The 22,526-nt window shown below is 39.4% G+C and overlaps 1 protein-coding gene across 5 annotated transcripts in view; it reads left to right on the forward strand.

Annotated features, from left to right (window-relative positions):
* ptpn12 (protein tyrosine phosphatase non-receptor type 12) overlaps positions 1-22,526 on the forward strand; it is a 57,715-nt gene that overhangs the window by 16,891 nt on the left and 18,298 nt on the right. For all 5 annotated transcript variants that reach the window (XM_084909339.1, XM_084909342.1, XM_084909341.1 and 2 more), the window contains exons 2-12: positions 10,831-10,939; positions 12,450-12,526; positions 12,673-12,768; positions 14,378-14,416; positions 14,711-14,782; positions 14,946-15,005; positions 15,851-15,993; positions 16,778-16,844; positions 16,930-17,007; positions 18,664-18,762; positions 21,383-21,468. In XM_084909339.1, the coding sequence (XP_084765465.1) occupies positions 10,831-10,939; positions 12,450-12,526; positions 12,673-12,768; positions 14,378-14,416; positions 14,711-14,782; positions 14,946-15,005; positions 15,851-15,993; positions 16,778-16,844; positions 16,930-17,007; positions 18,664-18,762; positions 21,383-21,468 (926 nt within the window). The remainder of the gene's footprint in view (positions 1-10,830; positions 10,940-12,449; positions 12,527-12,672; positions 12,769-14,377; positions 14,417-14,710; positions 14,783-14,945; positions 15,006-15,850; positions 15,994-16,777; positions 16,845-16,929; positions 17,008-18,663; positions 18,763-21,382; positions 21,469-22,526) is intronic.

Genomic DNA, 22,526 nt, shown 5'->3' on the forward strand with positions numbered 1-22,526 from the left:
CAACAGTGAAATAAACGTTAACCAGCCATTTAACAGTTAACAACAACCTGATAGCCACATTAGCCTTTTTGTTAAGTTGTCATTAAGGTAGCAGCTAGCAGCTGTGGCTAATAATGATTGATAATGTTTATGTTGGAGATGAGTAGCAAACATTATAATTACTGCTGCTTTTATATTAATGCAGTGTTAACAGAATAATGGGCACTTCAAGTCCTTGAAACGAGGAACCAAAGCTATGTAAAGCGCGTGTTCTCAACAATATTAATAGGTCTGCAGTTTGTTGCAATCCACTTGGCACTGTGTCAGTCAATATGTCCGAGGTAGACTTACTGAGCCCCCGATGCTCCGTGAGTGGTTGGTTGCAAGCTGGGTGACGCGTTAGCCAAAGTGCTAGCAGCATCCCCAGCTAACCTATACATCACGTCAATGTGATATTTTAAGCTGGAAGTGCTTCGGTGAAAAGAAAATTCCTTCCTGCACAATGTGCATAATACTTTGTCGGTCAACTGTTCCGTCTTGTTATTTTTTTAAATACTCAAATTTCCCATAGAGAGGGCCAATGTGCGTTTATCCTCTTCCAAATTGAGTTGATTGGTTCAGCTGCCCGTCACTACCAGATCAACTGCCCATTTGCGCATGTGCAAAGGTAACTCTACTTGGACAAACTGCCCGAAATGCGTTGACAGAAACATTTCAGGAATTTTGAGTCATTCTGCACCCAAGATGTGTTAATACCGTAAAACGTTTTGTATCGAGTTAATCGTGATCAGTGTTGGTCAAGTTACTTGAAAAAAGTAATCAGTAACTAATTACTGATTACCTCCCCAAAAAAGTAATCCCGTTACTTTACTGATTACTTATTTTCAAAAGTAATTAATTACTTAGTTACTTAGTTACTTTTTAAAAACACGATTTACAACCTGAATAGGTAATAAAGTGATAGATCTTTCAGCCCAATTCTACTTTTTCTGCATAATCCAACATACAAAATGTAATCAAATGGAAAGGTCCCTTTTTAAAACTTGTTTTGTTAGTTTTAATCTTTTAACTTTATGCATCAAGCAAAAATTTAATTATATGCAACATTCTCTGACTGGAAGAAATTTGTTTAACATTTAAACCTATTTTCTGCACATTCCAGCACATAAAATATTTTTTTGTGTGTGTTTACACTCACTCTTTCAAATAAATGCAAGTAAAACACAGCAGAAAATAAATAAAGTCACAGACTAGCAGTCCTGTTGCTCTATTTTCACCTGTAAAGCAGGAGTGAGGTAGGCGGAGGTTTACCCTGGTGCAGGTGTGCCGCAGCGGTCAGTTGAAGAATCCGCGAGTTTCTCTGTGAATTTTAGGGGTTTTTTTCACTGTAAAAAGAAGTTTTCTTCCCATGCGCAACGGACACTAATGTTTTTGTCACTTTTTATGGAATCAAACTCAAAGTAAGGTCAGTACTTCCACGCTTTAAACGCTGCACGCTCATACTCTCTCCCGCACTCGATATATTATCCATTGTTGATCTGCACACAGCTGTTGCCACGAACGTCGCACTTGCTTACGTCACTGTCATGAGACATTCTCGCAAAAAAAATCACGGTTTTAGTAACGCAGCGTAACGCGTTGAAACGAGGAACCAAAGCTATGTAAAGTGCGTGTTCTCAACAGTATTAATAGGTCTGCAGTTTGTTGCAATCCACTTGGCACTGTAACGCGTTACTGCCCATCTCTGATCGTGATGACTGCTTAATCTGCGTTAACGCGTTAATTTTGACAGCACTATTATTAACATGAAAAAAAGTTGGGGCAAAACTCACTAAGTGTTTTCTATTCATTTTTTTTCATTCAAAGAAAAGCTTGAATATAAAACATCAACATGCTGTTTTATATTAGGGGTTGGCTTTTAGCTTCGGCTAAAGCCATTAGCTTAGTAATGATCTTCTTGGTAAGAAAGTCAGTGAGACGGAGACGGTATATTTTCACAAAATGTCAAGCTGTTCCTTTAATATTTCTGCTGTTGTTGCTTTGTCTTAGCCACAGCTTTCTTTATAACTGAATATGACTTTGCACTTATGCAGCCTTTTACTGATCGGGGACATTAATGCCACAGTGAAAGAAAGGCAGAGAGCACACAGATCAGGCTGATTGAATTGTCTGAGTGAGGGAAGCACAGCAACAAACTCACACAGACCCTTTTAGTCTCCATGCTGTAGCAGTGCATCTTTTCCCCGCATGCTCGTAGCGCGGGAGATGGATTTTTCTGAGAACATTGTGAGGAGTGACCTATTTTGGCGTGTGTATGTGTGTCTGCATGGAAGGTGACCGTCAGTGCTGCCTCTCTGCCAGTAGCGCTCAATAACCGCACTTCCTGGCCACACACATTCAAAAACCTTCTCCCCTCTGCTGTAGCAGGAAGAGCTTATTTTCTGCCAATCAGCTGAAGAAGAGTTGAAGAAACAGAATGTGCTTGCCTCTATGTATGTGTGTGAATTATTCAGTGTACCAGGGAAGTACATTGATGCTGACTTGTTCAGCCAGGAAACAGAAAGTAGGTTAGATCCACTAACAACTACATCTAAAGCAATTTTTCCGTCTCCATCATGACCTCTGTTGGCATTTTTTAAAAATCATTTTCTTAATATTTATACGTCCTCAGTCTGCTTCTCATCCCAGTAACTGCCCTGGCATCTTTAAGCCATTTTATGCCAAGTCATTGTGAAGAAATGTGTCTGTGAGCACATGTGATTCAGTCACACCCTCAAGAGGGTCTGTGAAGTCAGCCCTGGGCTGCTGGGGGCACCGCCCTGCGTGTGCATGGCAGTGGAAGTCGAGCGTTCACAGGAAATTGGCCAGCTCATTCACACTGTTTAACTTCTCAGACTGATGGGAAGTAAGAAAGTGATAGAAACGGACATTAACAGAAGGTAGAAACAGAGTACGGAAGGAAACTGAGCAACGGGAGACATGTGAATGCTGGGAAAAACTAGAAAAATAATGAGTAGTATGGTAACAATGATAAATGTGCAAAAAACGAAAAAAAACCCAAACATTTATTGCACTGAAGTTTATTTTATTGCACCAAAAGAACATGATAAAATGGAGGAAATTGGAGCCCTGTAGATATTGGAGCAGGCTGCAGATTCAATTCGACAGTTGTCTTCAAATAAATGCTAGTGAGCTTTTGTTAGGTAAGGTTTCAAGATACATCCATTTGCAGTCAGAGCCACAACCATCCAGTGGTTTCAGTGTGGTCTTGCCTAGAAATTGTTCATATTACTCACATGTATTCTGCCTGTGGTTTTCTTTCCTTTAATGTATAAGTGGTTTGGGGGGGATAATTTTTTTTTTTTTTGTGGTTAGGGCCATAAGTGTGTGGACACTGACACAATTTTTAAAATTCTTGCCTCTGTACACCACCACAGTGAATTTAAAATGAAACAATAAAGATGTGATTAGAGTGCAAACTAATAACTTCGATTCAAGAGGTGTAATTACTGTTTAATTACTTTTAAATGCAGCTGAATTGCCCCATTTGCAGTGCTCTTTTCTCATGTGACTGATCTACATCATTTCTTAACAGATGTGCTTCATCCCCAATTAGTTTAACAAACAGTAATGTGGCACTTCAAGGCCAGAGGTGCTTTTCTAACTGTAAACCAAAGTACATCAGATGCTCTGTTGTTGGCTGCAAGAGGAAACACAAGGTTCCATGCATCTCGAGCTTCTGAGAAGTCTACTACTGTTATTTTTCATGGCAATCCCACTAAAGTAGATTGCTATAAAATTACTGTTAGCTTTAGCCGGAGTTGTGCATAAACCCGAGTGTCAGTTATAGAAACCATTAAACATGCCCTGAGTTTGGGTTACTATGTTACTTGTGCATGCACTGTTTTCAGTTTCATTAAGATCAAATTAGAAGCTTTTGAGTAATCTTCACAAATGCAACCCAGCTTGTGAACGATGACGAAGCATGTACTGTCAAAACGTAGCCTCGCTTTCTTCTGCTTCAAGCATCTGCAGGTGAAGGTTTTGCTAGCTGGCACCTCTTGGTGAGTGGCGCCTAAACAATCAGAGCCCGTAAATGTCATAGTAGGTGACCAATTTTTTTTTAATTTTTTTTTTTTTTTTTTTAAGAAAAAGGCAGAAGCTAAAACAGAAATGTATTGAAAGCATTACGTGATTTTAAAATTTCAACTTTGTACACGAGAATGATGTGATGACTTTAAGGGTGTGAAAACCACAGGACCTGTCACAAGTTTTTCCGAGAACACAGCAGTTTCCTGTGGTGTTTGGTACCTGTGTTTTTCATTGTGCTGACATCTTTCCTGAGGGTAGAAGAGTTATAGGCAGTTGTATTTCTTGGTTTAAAATTGTTACCAGTCATTGTTGTGATCAGCTGGGATGAAATCAGTACAGAACTGCTGAAACTCTTAAGTTGGCATGAACTTTATTTAACAGCTGATTCATTTTAAGGCATATATCAAATAGTGCTGAATCCTGGTTCTCATTTCTTTAAATGGGGTAGTAAATGGATTATTCTCTGTTGAATTTATATTTATTACTGTTACAATAAATCAAAATCGGCTTTATTTTTTCCTGCTTAATTTCTCCCACCCAGAGGTGCTCTTTGGCAGAAACGATACATCCACCGTCTGCTAGATAACAAACAAGACTTGAATAGAGGAGTGCACTTGAATCTCAATAGAAACAGGGATATTTACTTTTCTTCGCCCCCACCTTCTCCATTCAGAACAGACGCTAGTATGAAGCGACGGAGTACAACGGGAGCTTGTGAATAAACGTCAGGAACAACAATAAAAGAACCCATTAGCTTAGTTATCATGAGCCTCTTGAAAGCCTCGACTCTCTCCTTGTCCTTTGCTTCCCCTTTCTCCCTCCATCTTTTCCTGCTGCCTCCGCTTTCTTTTTATATTTGACCTCAGATCACTTTTTCTCCTTTATCTGAGCTACGCAAGCTCTGATCTCCTCTTTTTTTTTCACTCGAATTTTCTTACACTTCACTTCTCTTGTTAGTTTGTTTTATAAACGTCACACTCTTCAGTTCTTCAGACATTGAAATTATTTGTGAGAGGACACACATGCTTTGGTGTATGTCTGTGTTCTATGTAAGAATAATTGGAAATAAAATTTAGGACAAGGTAAAGCAGTATTTTATTTTTTGTTAATCTGTAATGATACTGAGTGATAAATGACAGTGAAGGAAACATGCTTAGTTTGAACGACAAAAGAAATATGTAAACAGTGCAAACACATATCTCTAAACATAAATCATGGAGAGTTATGGCTGTTTTGAAATTTCCTAAACTGCTACATCTGTAGTTTATGTTAAAGAAACAAAAAGCTCAAGAGTTGTTTTGTTTTTGTTTTTTTCAGCTAACTCCCTTTTCTGGGCTTAAATTTTTTGCACAAATTGCCTTTTGATTGAAATTGATTGAAATAATAATCATTTATATGATTTTATGAGTGTCTCACATCATTGGTGGAAGAAGTTTGGCTCATGCTTTTTTACAGTGTTGTAGTTCATTGAGGTTTACAGCCATTTATTTATGCACAGCTCTCTTAAGGTCCCACCACAGCATTTCAGTCAGGTTGAAGTCTTGACTTTGACTGGACCATTGAAACATCCTGATTCTTTTCTTCGTCAGCCGTTCTGTTGTAGATTTGTTGATGTGCTTGAGAACGTTGTCCTGTTGCATGATACAATCTTGATTTAAGCTTTAGCTTTTGAACTGGTGTTCTCAGTCTAGACTCTAGAATAGTTTACAGAGGAGTTCACGGTCGACAGAGTGACTGCGAGGTGCGCACGTCCTGTGGCTGGAAAAATAAGCCCAAATCATCTCCCCTCCACCGCCGTGCTCTATAGTTGGTATGAGTTGTTTGTGCAGATATGCTGTGTTTGGTTTTTACCAAACATCTCCACTTTGGTCTCGTCTGTAAAAGGTCATTGTTCCAGGAGTCTTGTGGTTTGTTCAGATGCAACTTTGCAAACCTAAACTGTGTTGCTATGTTTCGTTTTGTTTTTATAATAAGAAGAGACTTCCCCTTTTCAACCCTTCCGAACAAGCTATTCTTGTTCAGTCTGTTTTTAATTATACTGGGGTGAACTTCAACATTTAACAAGCTAATCGAGGCCTGCAGAGTGTGAGTGTGAGATGTAGCACTTGGGGCTTTTTGTTTGTTTGTTTTGTTTTTTCCAATTTCTCTGAGCATTGTCTAATCTTGTGGGGAATTTTCTGGAACATCTCCTCCTAAGAAGATTGTGGCAAGATGTTAACCCACCAGAATGCCCCAGACCTACAAACTGCAAATGAAACTTTTGCCTTAATTGACAAGTTTGTCAATTAATCAGGTATATTTGATTAGCAACACCTAGCTGCTACTTAACCTCTTAGTTACTATGGAAGCCGTGCGGGTGTGAGCTCAGGTTTTCACAGGACTGATTGGAGTACTGTTAACATTTTCTTCATCTAATCTTCTTCTAATATTATAGAGGTATCTTTTTACTCTGCCTTAAATCACATAAGCTTTCAGTTAAACAAGTGGTTTTAACTGGTAATAATATTAGTAATTATAACTAAGGACTGATATTGAAACAAGTGCCTTTATAGGGTTGATCTTTTGTTGGTTGTCTTATTAATTCCTTTTCAGTTGTCTCTGTGGTGAAGAAGGGGGGAAAAAGCCATGCTGAGTTTACATCCATTGTTGCACAACTTCTCAGAAAATATGCTAGCGTTGATTAAAGGAACTGATACATTTAAAGGCATATATTTTGATGGAGTAGACAATTTGGAAGCAGTTCCTAGTTGCCATTCCTGTAATTGTTGTAAGTGACACTCCACAGACAAGTCAGCCCTGCTCTATCAGCAGAGTAACAAGTGATAAATAAAGGCGCTGTCAGTGATGCTGAAGATAGCGCTCTATGGTGCATTCATGACTTAGAACTACTGGTTTTGCATACATGCTTTTAATTATATTTAAGAACATCAGTATAATTTTACACATTTGTTATCAGTGACTGTGTAAAACCTGGGATAATAAAACGTATCAGTTACAAATGTTTATGATTGTTATTATAGTAAATTTGTCTGTTGCTAATCCTTGTTAGCTAAAAGCTCAAGTTTCAGATTGCCAGGCAGCTTTTACTACTTTTGGCTCTGCGTTATGTCACTGAACAGGTATCCTTAAAATGTAATCAAGAAGCCCCGCCCACTTGCTGTCAAAAAAACACCTTTTTTGTGTCTATCATAAGAAGATTGCTTAACGATAGGGTTGCCTTATAGCAGCATGGTAGACAGTGAGTGAACTAAGGACCTTTATCATCTCACAGAAAAGGTTATGAGTTACATCGAACTGTGAACGATGCAAAGCTATCCACTGGAGTAAAAACTCAAAGTTTAACTACACATTATATCCCTCAGATATATTTAAAGAAAAAGAAGACTTGTAATTTCAACATTACATCTCAGTTTTTCTACATGATAAAGAAATACTGCTGTAGTAAATTAAAAAAATCTATCAGCTTGTCTCCCTGGGCTTATAGAGTAAGTAGCTCATTGCCCAGACTGTCTTGTAACTATAAAACAGAAGATACCAGAACTATCCACCTAAAAAATACAATTTCCAAAGCCATACAGTGGCCGATATTGAGTCTGTGCCAGGCCGATTCTGGCCCTTAGGCCTTATGCTGCACACCCCTGCCCTAGAGTTAATTTTGCAGAAATTTTGAGTGTAGCTGCTGTTACTGCTTGGTTTGTCCTAACTAACTGGAAGATAATATATTCTGTCATTCAAGTTTAAAATGGGTGATTAAGGGGGCAAAAATCTGTACGCCAGGTGCCGCCGAATGTCTAAATCCACAGGATTTAATGGGAAAATGAATTTGATTCCCCGGGTTTCCTGTAAATGAAACAAAAGGGGCTACAAAGGGAAGCTACTTATCATCATTACTGCCTGACTTCTCTACTCGTTTTGTGTATGTGTCTGTGTGAGAGTGTGTTTGTGTGCATGTCTGCCCGGGCGGTGGCCCAACACAGAAGCAGACCTCTGTTGCAAATGTAATTCACATGAGGCCAGAGGAGCTCTAACGCTATTACCACACACACATATACACATGCACAGCTGTGTTGCCGCCCACGGTCTCTGTTTCGCGCTCCTTTTCTCTCCGTCAGTTCGTAAAATTAAATTTTGAAAAACTGATCATGTCATTGGGGGGATTCTTGTGTGCTGTGCTCAGAAAATATAAAAAGATTCAAAAGACAACTTTCTGGAAGTCAGAAATGCTTTAATTATTTACGAATGAAGAAAAAAAACTGATGCACAGAAACCACTATCTAATATTTCTGTAAGCATTGTAGATTTTGAAAAATCAAGTGTAGTCTTTTTTTTTTTGAAATGTCACATTTATTCCATGCTAATATGTCCACTAGCACTGAAGTTGTTACAAAAGTGAAACGAGGAAGAAACACAAGGAGTTGGGGTGTGCAGTGCCGTGCTACAGTAACAGGAGGAAAGCCAGAGAGAAGAGGTGGGACCATTTTTCACACGAGGCTCCAGAAGCCTGAACGCCCACGCCGACTTTCTCAGACTTACAGAGAGAGAGAGAGAGAGAGAGAGGCAGGAAAAGTGGAGAGATTCCTAATTTCCTCAATGTCTGAATAACCGAGAGGAAAGAGATTAAACCGACTTCAGAAATATCTTCTTTTTTTTTTAAGGCCCTTGAGAGTGACACCATGCGAATGCTATCTAACTTCAGCAGCAAGAGTTTTATAATAGTACAAAAGTTTTGCTGTGCTTTTGAAGTTTCTTTAGACTTTCACTGTTAAACTCAAGAGCAGAATGAAGATTTAAAAAAAACAGAGGATTCAGAATAGGCTTAATAAAATGTGGTTCTTTAAATTAAAATATTTTGTCCTCTTCCTGATGTCATTTTCTATCACAGTAGCAGTTGTCTTGACAATAAAGAGACTCATTGAAAAGTCATTTTATAGTGTATTAAGCTGCTTTTTTTTTTTTTTTTTTTTTAAGCTCAGCTCTTTGCCTACACTGTCAGATTCAGTCTTCTGTGGCCACAAATGGCGCTTTCGGTGTTGAGTGTAGGTCACCTTCATTTTGCAAACGCCCGAAGCCCAACACATAATGACTGTAGTTACACGAGTAAACAGAAGAAAATATGGCCCCTGTATAGTGTTCTCCTTTTGTAAAGAGATCCTCATCCTTGCCTGCAGTGTTCAAGGACAGCTAGTTAAGCTCTGGCCTGCTGTCACACAAGAGACCCACGTACTTGTGCTCTTCCCTTTTCCCATTAACCGAGTGTGTCTTCATCAGTGTCAGCCACTATTAGATTTGGCCACACTTAAGTTTATGCACTGTCACACAGAGAGGACTGGGAGTTTGTGTGTGTGAGACTGCGGTGTAATAGTATTAATATGTCAGCGTAGAAGGACTGATAAAATAGCGTTTCTGTGTTATAAATGGGAATAACCTGCTTGTATCTAAGCTAAGACAAACACTAAAGTGAAACATGTTTCCCACAGATTTAGTTTCCATCTGGCGCGGGTGGATGCAATGAAAGGAGGCGCACATGCTTTCTTAAATGAACAAGGATGCAAGGATCCAACCTTTTCAGCTCCTTGCACGCACTCGGGCTTGGAGTGGAGCTGACGGAAACAAGTTGTGGACATAAAAGCTTGCAGTAAAGGTTAAAATACATGGCTGAATATATTGCAATGTTTACAAGTGCTCGATGTGTACCCCTCTGGACGCATGGCATATGTCCTACAATAGTCGACCCATACTTTTGCGAGCATGTCTAAAGTCATTGCAGCCACTGCTGTTGTTATGCTACCTACCGGCAACCACGGGAACCTCACAAATCCCTTCTTTGGAAAAGTATGTGCCTTGATCATTACTGGTGAACACCTGGGGAACTCGCAGTCACTATGTAAAATTGGTCACAAAGAGAAATGCTGGTACACTGAGAACCTCTTTGCAATTGCTTTGGTTGATGCCGTTGCCTGTAGTTTGCATGAAAAATGCAGACTTGTCCTCAGCGACTTGGCAACTACTCGTCAAGTGGTGGTGAGAATGTGAAAAGTGTGACACGTGACGGGTGGCCTTCAGAATAAGAATGAAATGTGTTGATTGCAGCGTTAAAGCGAGACTTTTTACTTTGAAGGCCTGGTTAGTATTAGTAGGCAGGTAGAAGGCAAGCATTTGCAGACAGTTCAGCATCTTCCATACAAACTACAGGCAACGTGCTAGCAAACAAGTTTTTGGTGCCTTGATCTGGAATGTGGGCTGGTTATCAACAATTAAACTTTCACAACAAGAGCTAGGTTATTTCCCACAAATATGTGAATTGTGGGTGGTCTTCTCTCAGACAGATGAAAACTAAAAATGAAAATGCTGAAATGAGTTGCCAGATATATACCCCGGTTGACAGCCTAAAGAAAGAGTAAGTTGGGAGCACTGAACACTGTCTATTAACCATCTGTAAGTTTTATTTTTTTGTTTTGTGTTGGGGGTTTTAGCGCTGTTGTCTAGTGCTTGCTTTCTCATTCGAGCTCACCAGTTTTCTCTCGAGTGATACTGATGTTGATAGGCTGACTTGTGTCTGACTTGTGTCACTGATTGACCATGCTGTCTTATCATATTTCGTCTCAAACAAAGGCGCACCAGTCATTACAATAATCAGTGTTTGAGTTCTTCTATTTGAAGACCAGTTTATACGTTTAACCACTTCACATGGTAAATGTCTAACTGCTAAAGAGAAAAGCAGTGTTTTACAGTCTGTCCTGTTTTCTTGTTTGTTTTTAGCGGTTACGACGGTTATCTACCAAATACCGGACAGAGAAGATCTACCCGACCAACATAGGGGAGAGAGAGGAGAATGTGAAGAAGAACAGATATAAAGATATACTGCCATGTAAGTCATGTTCCACAGATTCTTTCCCACAGGACACATTTGAACTTATCAGAAATAGGTGAAACTAATAAAAATTTACAGCCATGTTACTTTTCGATGTACTTTTCTTGTATGTAATACTGGCAACTCGGTGAATGGAGCCACTGCTGATTTATCCACTTTCTTTTAAGAAAACAGGATAAAAGTTGGGGTTGGCATGTAAAGATGTCAACTTTTTTCTTGAGCTTGGAGTGACATAATTTATCTCATAGCTTCCACGTGATTTAGTTAGTTCAAATTTCTCGTTTTTTTAACTTTCAATGTATTCAATCAAAAATTAATAGACAAGGCTTCTTCATACTAAGAAGACATGGGGAGGACAAAGGGGACAAAATGGGCAAATTCTGGTAATTTGGAATGCCCAAACCTTCAGAGACGCTACTTACCTAGTTAACTCTGAAAAGTGGGAGGAGAATAGGAGGTGCACAAGAAATTAACTTTTGATTTTTATGGAAACTTTTTGGTCACACCTGGCCTTTGCATTAATGCGCCTCCCTGCTACACTACAATGCTGCTATAAACAAGGATTTAAATGGAGCCTAATGTTTAGCATTGTTGTAGGTTTTGGTGGTTGTGTGCTGCCTATGAGTAAGTAAAAATATCTGTGGACGATTTTTGCTTTACTCCTTCCGGTTGGCATCTTGTTTATCAAAATGCACATCTGGCCTTTATGTATGCGCACATATATGCATAGATCAAGGCCAAATGGGCTGCACTAGCTTATCATTCTGCATCTTTTTCATGACTGTAGTTGATTCACAGCAATAAACGCACCGTGGTTTCACTTGGCGTTTTGATCAGAAGTGTTGCCTGACAATATAATCTATATGAAACTTTGCTCCCTGCATGACGAGCAGCTTATAAGCGTCACGCACATATCAGCTCAGCTTTAAAGGTCACTGTACACCAGAGAAAACGGTGTTCAGTTAAAGCTGGTAACAGCTCCAACAAATGTCAAATATCTTTTTAGATATTGTCACCTGCTCATGTTTACTTTGAGGATTTTATTCTAACTACTTGGTTAAATGAATGAAATTTAGAAAATAACAGAAAGTATATTTAGAGATCCATTTATAGCAGCTACAGCTACCGTAGGTCATGCAATGGTTTCCTACACAGAGGTCTTGCGGTACTTAATAATAACCTCGGGGGGAAGCTTATGTGACCCAACATCTGTCCTACTTTTTATACCTTTATCCTGCTTTTCTCCTCTGTCCGTCCATCCATCCATTCATTGGGGCTTTTAGTGAATGAGTTGCTGTCAAGGCAAAGGAAAAACTGGTTCATCTGTGACAGATGTGTATGCACACAGATGCACTGTACATAAAAATGGAGGATAATACTGTGTCCATTATATCACATATTTTACTTGTTCCCACCTATATCCTCATTCATTTTTTTTGTTTATTTTTGTTTCAATAAGAAGAAAATGTTTTAATAGAGAAAATATTTCTTTCCATTTCCTCCCCAGTTGATCACAGTAGAGTGAAGCTGAAGCTAAAAACAACCAATCAGGACACAGATTACATCAATGCTAACTTCATTAAGGTAAATGTCAAGTTACTTTACCATGTTCTCTGGCATGTTGTTTACTGTTTAGTGGAAAAGTTCTCATAGTGTACCGAGTCATGTGATTAATCCTCGCTGAATGTGTTAATATAATTGATCGGTGAACATGTTTTCTCTGCTTTCAGGGTATGGATGGCCCAGAGGCCTATATTGCAACTCAGGGTCCACTGCCGAACACTGTCATCGACTTCTGGAGGATGATCTGGGAATACAATGTTGCTGTGAGTTTTCCTTACTAGAAGACTGGAAGTCAATGGATGGGGATATTTTTTTGTTTTTCTCATTGTGAACAATTGAATCGCGTATCTAAGTGCTGTTTTTGAGCTAAAACGCTGAAGGTAAAGATAGCAGGAAAAGTCTGATGTGTAAATCCTTACAGTTTGGATGTACTTGATGGGGGGTTTTTCTTCCCGTCTTCATTAATAGACTGGATATCTGATTATTGGCTTCTTTGCAGTGATTTGATCCAATTTCAGCAATGTAAACTTTTATCTGCTGAGGATTTAAATGGAATTAAAAAGTCTTTAAAACTAGAACCTGGTTATTTGCCAATTTATAAATAATGGTATTTATAATATATAATAAATAAAATATTTTAAAAAGTGATGAAGAGATCAAAGAAACACCCTTCAACCTTCTTGTTGAATAGTTTGTCCACCAGAGGGCGAAGTTGTCTGAGCAGAGCATAAACAAGCAAAAAAATAAGTACACATGTCACACATAAATACAAAATATCAGCTGATATATCAGAATGTTGGATTCTTAAATCAGTAAATAGTACTGTCAATTTTGATGCTATACTAATCTCTGAGCGAGTCGGCTTGCTCGAAATGTTACTTTACATTAATATACTGCCAGTAAAACAAACCTTTCTAGGCTCTGTAAGGGTTACAATATACAAGGTTAAGGTTAGGTTATAGGTTATATTCTATAACGGGAATGGTAAAGCAGTTCAGTTCAATAGTTTAAAGATGTCTTTTTAGTAATCGAGCTCTATGAGGGGGGAAAAAACGCTTCGGGGTGTTGCGTTGACTGTTTTGTTGCAGTACTGCGAGTGACCACTAGAAGAGCACAATAGCAAGGGAGAGGTGGTGCTGCAAGAGCTGGAAATGGCACCTTAACAGTGCAAGTATTTGGCAAGCTGGCCACAAAAAGCATAAAAACTGCTGTGCTGCCAGAGGATCTTTTGTTAGCAGGGTGGCTGAAGAGGAAGAGAGGGTTTATTACCTAATGTGTTTTTGCAAAATGCTGCAAGAATAAGCCGCAGCTAACAGAAGACTTTTTTTTTTTAAATGTAAAATGTAATTCTCCTTTTTTTGTTTGTTTGTTTGTTTTCTTTTAAATGAGCGCTTACTCTTTCCAAGACTGCAGATTTGGAGGAACAAAAGGTTTGCGTCATCACACAAATTGGAGAAAAAATGTTGACATTAGTGGCGGTTAAATAAATTAAGTGTGCGAAGTAAGACTGTAATAATGAAGATACTCAAAATAAATATTTAATTGTGTCGTCAGGAATTAAGAGGCAGATGGAGAGTGCTTATGCTGTAACCAGATGGACAAAGATGAGAAGAGGGAGGAGGGCTATGATTAGGTTTAACTAGTGCTATGAAGAGGGATGAGTCTGCAGCTTTGATAATTACTCCTGTAGGATCAAAGGGAATGACCTGAAATACAGCTGCATGGAAATGTGCGATCAAACGTGAAGGATGCTCTGCTTAGTTTCTCTAACTCTTTTAAATCTGAGCACGCAGGAATGAATAAAAATCTGCGTTTTTAGTTTTGAGAGCTTAAATGTTTATATTGTAATCCTTCCTTTTTGTGTCTTCGCAGGTTATTGTGATGGCTTGTCGAGAGTTTGAGATGGGAAGAGTAAGTGTGCACAGTTTTGCACATGTAAAATCACAACTGCTTTTCTTTTTTCTAATAAAATGTTTGTGGAAAGAGACAATGTGAATTCACACTGATCACTTATTTTGAGCTCTATATTGCTTGCACGTATGGCTATAGTGAGCACGTAATTAGTCACTTATATCTGTCACCATCTATGTTCTACATGTCACATTAATTGTTTATTTTGAATCTGAAAGTGTGTGTTCACAGGAAGCTGTGGTGTCTGTCTCGTATTTTGTTCTCAGCCAAAGCTAACTTTTCTTCTCTGGTTAGAAAAAGTGTGAGCGGTATTTCCCGATGCAGGGGGAGCAGCCTATGAGCTTTGGCCCTTTCAGAATCTCCTATGTAAGTAGACAAATCTGTGATGATACGGCTCTCTCTCTCTCTCTGTGTGAGTGTGTGTGAGTGTGTGTGAGTGTGTGAGACGAGTGTCTAAAAACAAAAAGGAGGCACGTAGCAGGTCTGGGTTTTGGGACTGCCTCTTTTCTCACATGTTTTTGTTTTCTAGGAATCGGAGCAGGCCAGAACAGACTACTTCATCAGGACTTTGACAGCACAGTATGAAAATGTAAGTGCTTTCTCTCGAGGCCTCTTCATTAATACCTAATGTAGTTTATCAAGAAACCAGTCTAAAGTAAGTGTTAACTTTCAGATAACGCTACAGCCTATCACAATAGCGACAAGATTGCCTACAAATAAACTTCATATCCACATGTTTTCCAACAAATAAAAGCTGTATATAAGTCAAATTAGGCTTTCTTTTTGCAGCCATAAACCCAAAGTCCCCCTTCAACTGCTTGCATGCATCTAAACGCCAACCTTTAAATTTGAGTTTGAGGAAAAAGGAGCCATTTGACCAGGAGCCAAATGTTGCACGCAGGACGATTGGTGCATTAAAAAATTCCCGTTTGTGCTGAATGACCAGAAACATCCTTCAGACGTCTCAGGCTGTTGCAGTGCAATATCCTGACAGGTCTGCATAGACAGTCAGACAGTCACGCTGCACTCTTGTTTTTTTCTATTTGTTTGTTTAGGGTTTTTTTTTTTTGTGTGTGTGTGAGGGATTTTTTGTTTTTGTTTTTAAAAAACATCCAAACAAAAATAAAACAACTGGTCATGCTCCAGATCTGATGCACCGTCTTCAGGCTTGAATACTGCAGGCTACAGATGCATCTGGAGAGAGAGCTGTTTGGGTTAGTGTGAAAAACCGTTTCCTTTGTGTACAAGTTGGAGGTCCATGGGGTGGGATTATACTTAAACTCTGTGTGTCAATAAAGTTTTTTTTTTTTTTTTTTTTTTTTTAAGATTCAGTTTGGCAACATTGTTCATGGCATATCATAGTTTCACTCCTTCACCACTGAACCAGCTTTCATCTGACTCTCCACTCAGTTATCAACGTTTGTTTTCCTGCAGGAATCCCGTAGGATAACGCAGTTCCATTATATGAACTGGCCAGATCATGACGTCCCCTCATCGTTTGATTCCATTTTGGATATGATTGGGCTGATGAGAGAATACCAAGAGAACAATGATGTCCCAATATGTGTACACTGCAGGTAGTTATGCATGCATCTACTCTTAGCTGAAATTGAGTTTTAGTGTTTTTGTTGTTTTGGTGAAATTCAGCTAATATGTGAAATATATGAAATTTCTAAAAATGGATTAATGTAAATTGCTTAATTGCTTTAAACAAAGCAGGTTTTACCCAATTTACTGAAGCTGGAGACTTGACAGAAAGTTCTAGGCTACAAATGTAAATATTATCAGTATAGTACAGTAAGAAGCTTAAATGGTAAAGTTATCAACTTGAGTGTAAACAAAAGCAGAATAATTACAAGCCCACAGTTTCTAGTTTTCTGCTGCACACATGCATGGGTGTACACACACACACACACACACACACACACACACACACACACACACACACACACACACACAACGCACACACTCGTCTCCATGTGTGTGTAATCAGCTATAATGAGCAGCCTGAGGACATTTCCTGGTTCCTCTGTTACACAGCAGGACTTAAAGCTGCATCTCTGCATCTGTTAAGATGCTTTGTGTGGGTTGATGTGCGCTGTTTGTGTGGAGAAACGGTACTCTTTATAGTGGCAGAATGCTTGCTGACAGCGTGAGATCACTTTTTATGATTTTTTTGTGTGTGTGTGTATGCTTCTGTGAGGCTCCTGTCTCCTTCCTGTCTGGATGAGGTGTTATTACACACATGCAAACAACATACAAAAAGAGCAGATTCTTCTCAGTGATAGAAATCTAGTTATCTAGTGCACTGATACAACAAAAGCTTATTTGTGTATATGTGTGTGTTTCCACTAATCACAGTGCAGGCTGTGGGAGGACAGGAGCTATCTGTGCTATTGACTACACATGGAACCTCCTCAAAGCCGGGGTATGTCAACACACACTTACCTGTGCAAATGTACACATTAGATCGATTTTAACATTTCTTTTAATTCTCTTTTAACGTTGTAAAGAAAATTCCAGAAGATTTTAATGTATTCCGGTTGATCCAAGAGATGAGGACACAGCGACACTCGGCTGTTCAAACCAAGGTTTGTTGTCTTAGCTTTCATTACAGATGTAAATTAATGAAACGGATGTTTATACAGAGCGATAATTTATTTACTAGTTCCATACTAGCACAGAAATGCTAATCAGTCCTCAGAAGCTTTACTGCTGCCACGCACAACCATGGCCCTGAGGTCATGAACTCTAGACGTCGTCATACATAACACCCTTTTCATATATAGGTTTTTCTGTATTAGATGTGTTCTCGTTACTGGAAATTATGAAGAAGTATTAGAGCCACTTTAAGAAAAACATTACATTTACATTTTGAGAATAAAGTCAAAATATGGAGATTACAGGTGTTTCAAGACAAACTGCCACGGCTGCTATACCCTCTACAAAATGCCTTGTGTCGATGAGTTAGTGAGATCGTACTTGGTTTCATTTAAAAGGAAGTAATTTCTCTTTTAGCACATAAACACAGTGGTGTGATAAGTAAAAGAACACTGAAGAAAAAAAAAAAGCAAACACAAAGTTGGAGGACTTGGCCAGATTTGTCCAAAATGAGCTGATCAGTTAGTTTCACTGACTCATCTACACAAGGCGTTTTGTAGAGTGTATATGAGCCGTGGCATTGGCAACTGTAATCTCCACATTTTGACTTTTTTCCCAAAATGCACACAATTTTTAAATATTTTTCTTAATGTGGCCCTAATACTCGGTCGTGGGAAATAATCTGTTCGGTTTAGATGAGAAGTGGCACTTAGGTAGAGTGCCGCAGGCAGGAGGTAATTAAAATCAGCACGAACACTCCCTCAGTGGGAATTCTTTGGACAGTCTTCTGCTCCTTTGTCACATGGGTTCAACCAGACAGACACCACACAGTTTGTTCTGTGTCTGCAGGATAAAGTTTGTTTAATGTTGATGTGAACCTTGATCGCCTGGCTGTAATGTATGTGTGGTAATGGCTGCCAAGTAGATTTTCATTTCCTTCATTGTAATTTTTTAAAAAAAAAAGGCATGTTATCATATAACTGAAGTGTTAAACTGTATTTCTGCAAGATTTGGAAAAGATATCTTGTTAACCTTCTGTTCTTTTAAGGTTATAATGTTCGAATGCACAGCTGTAATAATAAGCTTATTTCCTGCTAAAGGTCGCCCCCTTCATTCTCATCTCGTTTTGCTACATACCTGGTTGAAAAGGTTCTTTCATTGTCTCGCGTTCCCATCGCTGCGTGTAACTGGTTGAGGTTGTTTTGCCACAATTTTTAACATGGGTGTGTTTTCATGTTTACTTCCTGTAGTTAATGTGTGATTTTCGCCAGGAGGCATTTTGCACTTTGACATAGAGTCAAATTTGTACCTTTAGTCCGAGCTGTTTCTTTTTCTCTCCCAGGAGTGAAAATGAGCTCCGTTAATTGAATTACAGAATTGATTTGCCAAACGCTGACACAGGTTTGAGTTCAAAGTCTCAGACCGCCATCCTGTAGGAAGCTTGTAACTGTAATGAAATCTGTTTTGATAGAGTGGAAAGTATATTTGATTTGATATTGATTTGCTGAAACTCGTTTTTTTCCCCCTCCTCTACTTCTCTCTTTCCTCTCACACCTTGTGCATTTAACCCTTATCTCTGGCTTCATGCACCAGTTTTTTTCTCTCCCTCCTGCCTCATCACGTGTCTGTTTTCTTTCTATCTATAGGAGCAGTATGAGCTGGTTCATAGAGCCATCGCTCAACTGTTTGAGAAACAGCTACAGCAGCTGGAGAGTCCCACCAGCACACAGATCCATGATGGCATGGTATGACGCACACACACACACACACTGTGCATGCTCTGTAGTGTTAAAGCAAGACAGGATGTCGCTGAGTAACTTACTGGGAGTGGAGGGGAAAAAAATACAGATAATTAGTCACAGGGGAGAAGATGGTGTGGAGAGGTCTAAAGAAAACTTTTGTTTACAGACAGAAAAAGAAGAGTCATTGTGATTGTGCTTAAAACGAGAGATATGTCTGTACAGAGTACTCTGAGGACTGCAGACAATTTCAGCTATTTAAAAACAACTGGAAGCGCTTTGCTCTGTCACTTACCACTGACCTCATTTTAAATTGCTTTACATTATCCTCTATTGCCCCCAAATACACAAGCGCTCTATACAAAGTTTCCTGAATTGTCTCTGATCCTCCTCCCATGGCCAAAAAAGTTTTTCTCATATGATCAAAGTTTGTTGCAAATGACACTGTACAACATAGGTCTAATAAACTGAAACTAAAGCTTGATGTATGTAGACTGTATGAGAATTTCTTCTTCTGTGTTTCGTCCTCAAGTTTGAATAGGGCTGCTACAACTGGGAATGGATTTCTTTTTTCTTTTCTTTTGCTACTTGGCTCATAGATATGGACACTTTGATATGAACCGATGCCACCAGTTTTTTCACAATGACCTTTCATTTAGGACAGTGCACAGCATATACCCAGCCTAAAGAACAAAACAACACAAAACAGAGGGACAAATATTATTTCCCAAACTTGAAAGACACCAAAACGTTGTGTTTTAAATATTCATGCTCTAATCTGGTTTTGGAACACAAATGATCATTTAACTATAGGTCCTTCCTGTCATCCCATCAAGCAGCCTTAAAGAGACTACAAGCTGCTCTATATTTAGACAGCTAGACCATAGGACTGCACAAGCTTCACTGTAAGAGGCTGAAATCAGTACAGCACATTAAGTGATATAAACAAACTGCTGTTACTGTAAGTGAAGAATAATAGCAAGTAATAATAAATGTATTGTGAGCAGATAAAATACCAGACCATAAATCTGCTGCCTCTTTCTGAGGCACGTTTGCTTCAATTGCTTTTTAAGAGAAACAAGCTCACAAATGCAAGTTTAAGTGCAGCATATGCAACATGATACACAAATACCCATCAGCATTTTACACCAGTGGCCTCTGAAGTAATGCAACCAGTTTCTGTGTCAAACGTTTCTGCCTGAAGAAGATGGGAAGCTTTAGGTGCTAGCTTTGTTGAGGTGGTGCCATTTCACAGCCTTTTAATCCTAAAGAGAAATTAAAATGATGCAAAGCAGCATCAGGTGAGGTAACATCAAGAAATGAGTGCTCCACCTGACCTGTGAAAACATAGACATGGTGGAAATGGGAATCAATGAGAGAGCTTTTAAGATTGGCAAATCTTAAGACTGTGGGGGGAGGGGGGGATACAGAGCTGATGAGATAGTGTGCTGGCAGCAATCCAGAAGCTCATTTCCTGCTTAGGAAGCTTTGGTGACATCACTTCTCTCCCATAATGCATTCTGAGTCTGAGAATAGAAAAACACATCCGTTGGGAAAGGGCGACCCTCGCAAGACACGGTCACACAGACGGACACAACTGTTTTTGACATTAGAAAAGAATCTGCTGACATACTTTGTAAAGTGGAGCTCAATATATCTTTGAGCGGCTCTAAAATGTGGAGAAACTTGTTTGTTTTAAAATTTATGCTATTAATCATTTAAGGATAAGGTGTGGTTTGCACCAAGTGTGGCATAAACTGCAGCACAAGTCTGTAGCTGCTGATCGTGACCCTGTTGTTATCTCACTTAGTTGCAAGTCCAAGAAGAATGCTGCACGCACAAACAGCACATCAGTATTGCTGTGCTGTACTGACTCAGTCCATACATGCATTGACTCATGTCCAGTCAGCCATTGTTGGTGACTAAAACACCCACATAGGTGATCTCTGTGGCATTGGGAACAATAAGCCTCCACATACACGCATCCCACATGTTTCTCCGCACGCTCACGCCCGCCTTTGTTCACAGGAAACGGTCCCACTAGATCGGTTCTCACAACATACGTGGACATACGGAGCCAAAGAAGCTGTGTTCCTGCCCTCTTTTCTTAGATCAGAATTTAGTTCCTCGGCAGACTAGAGCGTTCAAATGGCCCGGTTTGCCCCTATGTCATGAGTTTGACAACTGAAGTTGGCCTGTCATCTTCCCATTACCAGAGTGGGGAGGGAGTCAAACTAATGAGTCACAGGGGAGAAGAGGAAAGATGAGAGCTGAGAGGAAGAGAGAGAAAAATTGTTGTTGGGGGGAGGGCTTCTTTCAGAATAAGTCTTTCATCGTTTGGTGAAGCAACTTTGTAGCAACTTGTTACCTCTGCTTCAGGAACATTTAGGTGAGAAGAAAGAGGGTTAGTCCAGAGGCCTTGCTGAAATATATGCTTCATCTTTCATGTAAATATACAAACGTATACAAAAAACAAAATATATTGATTAACTAAAAGTAGGGATGATGGTAGTTGCTTTCCAGCACCTAAATATGACAGGAAAGAAAAATAAGAGGGTTTCCCTTATTTTCCACTTTTCACAAATGTCGTGTCCAACTATTTTGTTACTCTTGTGTGTTTGTCCAGGATGAAAGCAGTCCTGACAAAGCAAGCAACCAATTATCGGATGATACATGGGACACTCCACCTCCAAAACCTCCCCGCATTCGCAGGTAGGACATTTGTCTGACATTTATTTATTTTTTCAGTTTATCTCCTTATATCGTTAAATCGTTCCAGCCTGTTTTTCATTAAGGATGTTTGCAACTGGTCGACTCTGCGTTTTAGTTTTCACCTGCTTTACCTCGTCCTCAACACAGATTAGTTAACAAGCCCACACAGGCGTTCACGCCGGGCGAGAGGTGGCTTGTTGGAGAACACTGTGAACACACAGAAAACATATTTAAAAAAAATAAGAAATAATATCCCAGTATTTTGTTACAGTGTAGCTCCCCATCAGCCCAAAGTTACAAACAGCCTCCACTTTACCAAAGTTAACTTCTGTTTGGCTGCTGCTCCTACTGGAGGAGGAGCTGCATTTATAGATCATTTTGCAACACTTTGCAATGCTCTGCAACACAACATGGCATTGAACACACCACAACCCAAGGCTAGTTAAAGCAGAACTGTTACATTTTTCATCTCCTTCTCTTTGAGAACAAACAGTCCTTTGTGCAAATGCAGGCAATTTATTTCAAACACATACACACACTTTATCTGCCGCATTCATAAATATACAGATTTCTTTTCTCTTATTCTTTGTCATTCAGTCTTATACATTTTTCCTCCATCTTATTACTCAATTATTTTATTATTATTATTATTTTAAATCTTGCTTCTCTCTGCTGTCTTTTGTCTCTTCCTTTTGGGCCTGCAGGGGTGTACACTTTTCTTACAGCCCTCTTTCTTTCTACTCATGATGTATCCACACCTGGAAATATCCTCTCCCCGTTAACACAGCAAAACACTTTATAACGGCACTTTATAGCAGCACAGTGGTTAGCACTGTTGCCGCACAGCAAGAAGGTCCTGAGTTCAATTCCACCACCGGGGTCTTTCTTTGTGGAGTTCTCCCCGTGTTTGCGTGGGTTCCCTCCGGGTACTCCGGCTTCCTCCCACCGTCCAAAGACATGTAATTTGTGGGGATAGGTTAATTGATTAATTAATGTGAGCGCAAATGGTTGTCTGTCCCTGTGTGTTAGCCCTGCAACAGACTGGTGACCTGTCCAGG

The sequence above is a fragment of the Perissodus microlepis genome, chromosome 17 (assembly GCF_051167445.1).
Source record: "Perissodus microlepis isolate ML-2025 ecotype Zambia chromosome 17, ASM5116744v1, whole genome shotgun sequence".
In the NCBI taxonomy this organism is placed as follows: domain Eukaryota; kingdom Metazoa; phylum Chordata; class Actinopteri; order Cichliformes; family Cichlidae; genus Perissodus; species Perissodus microlepis.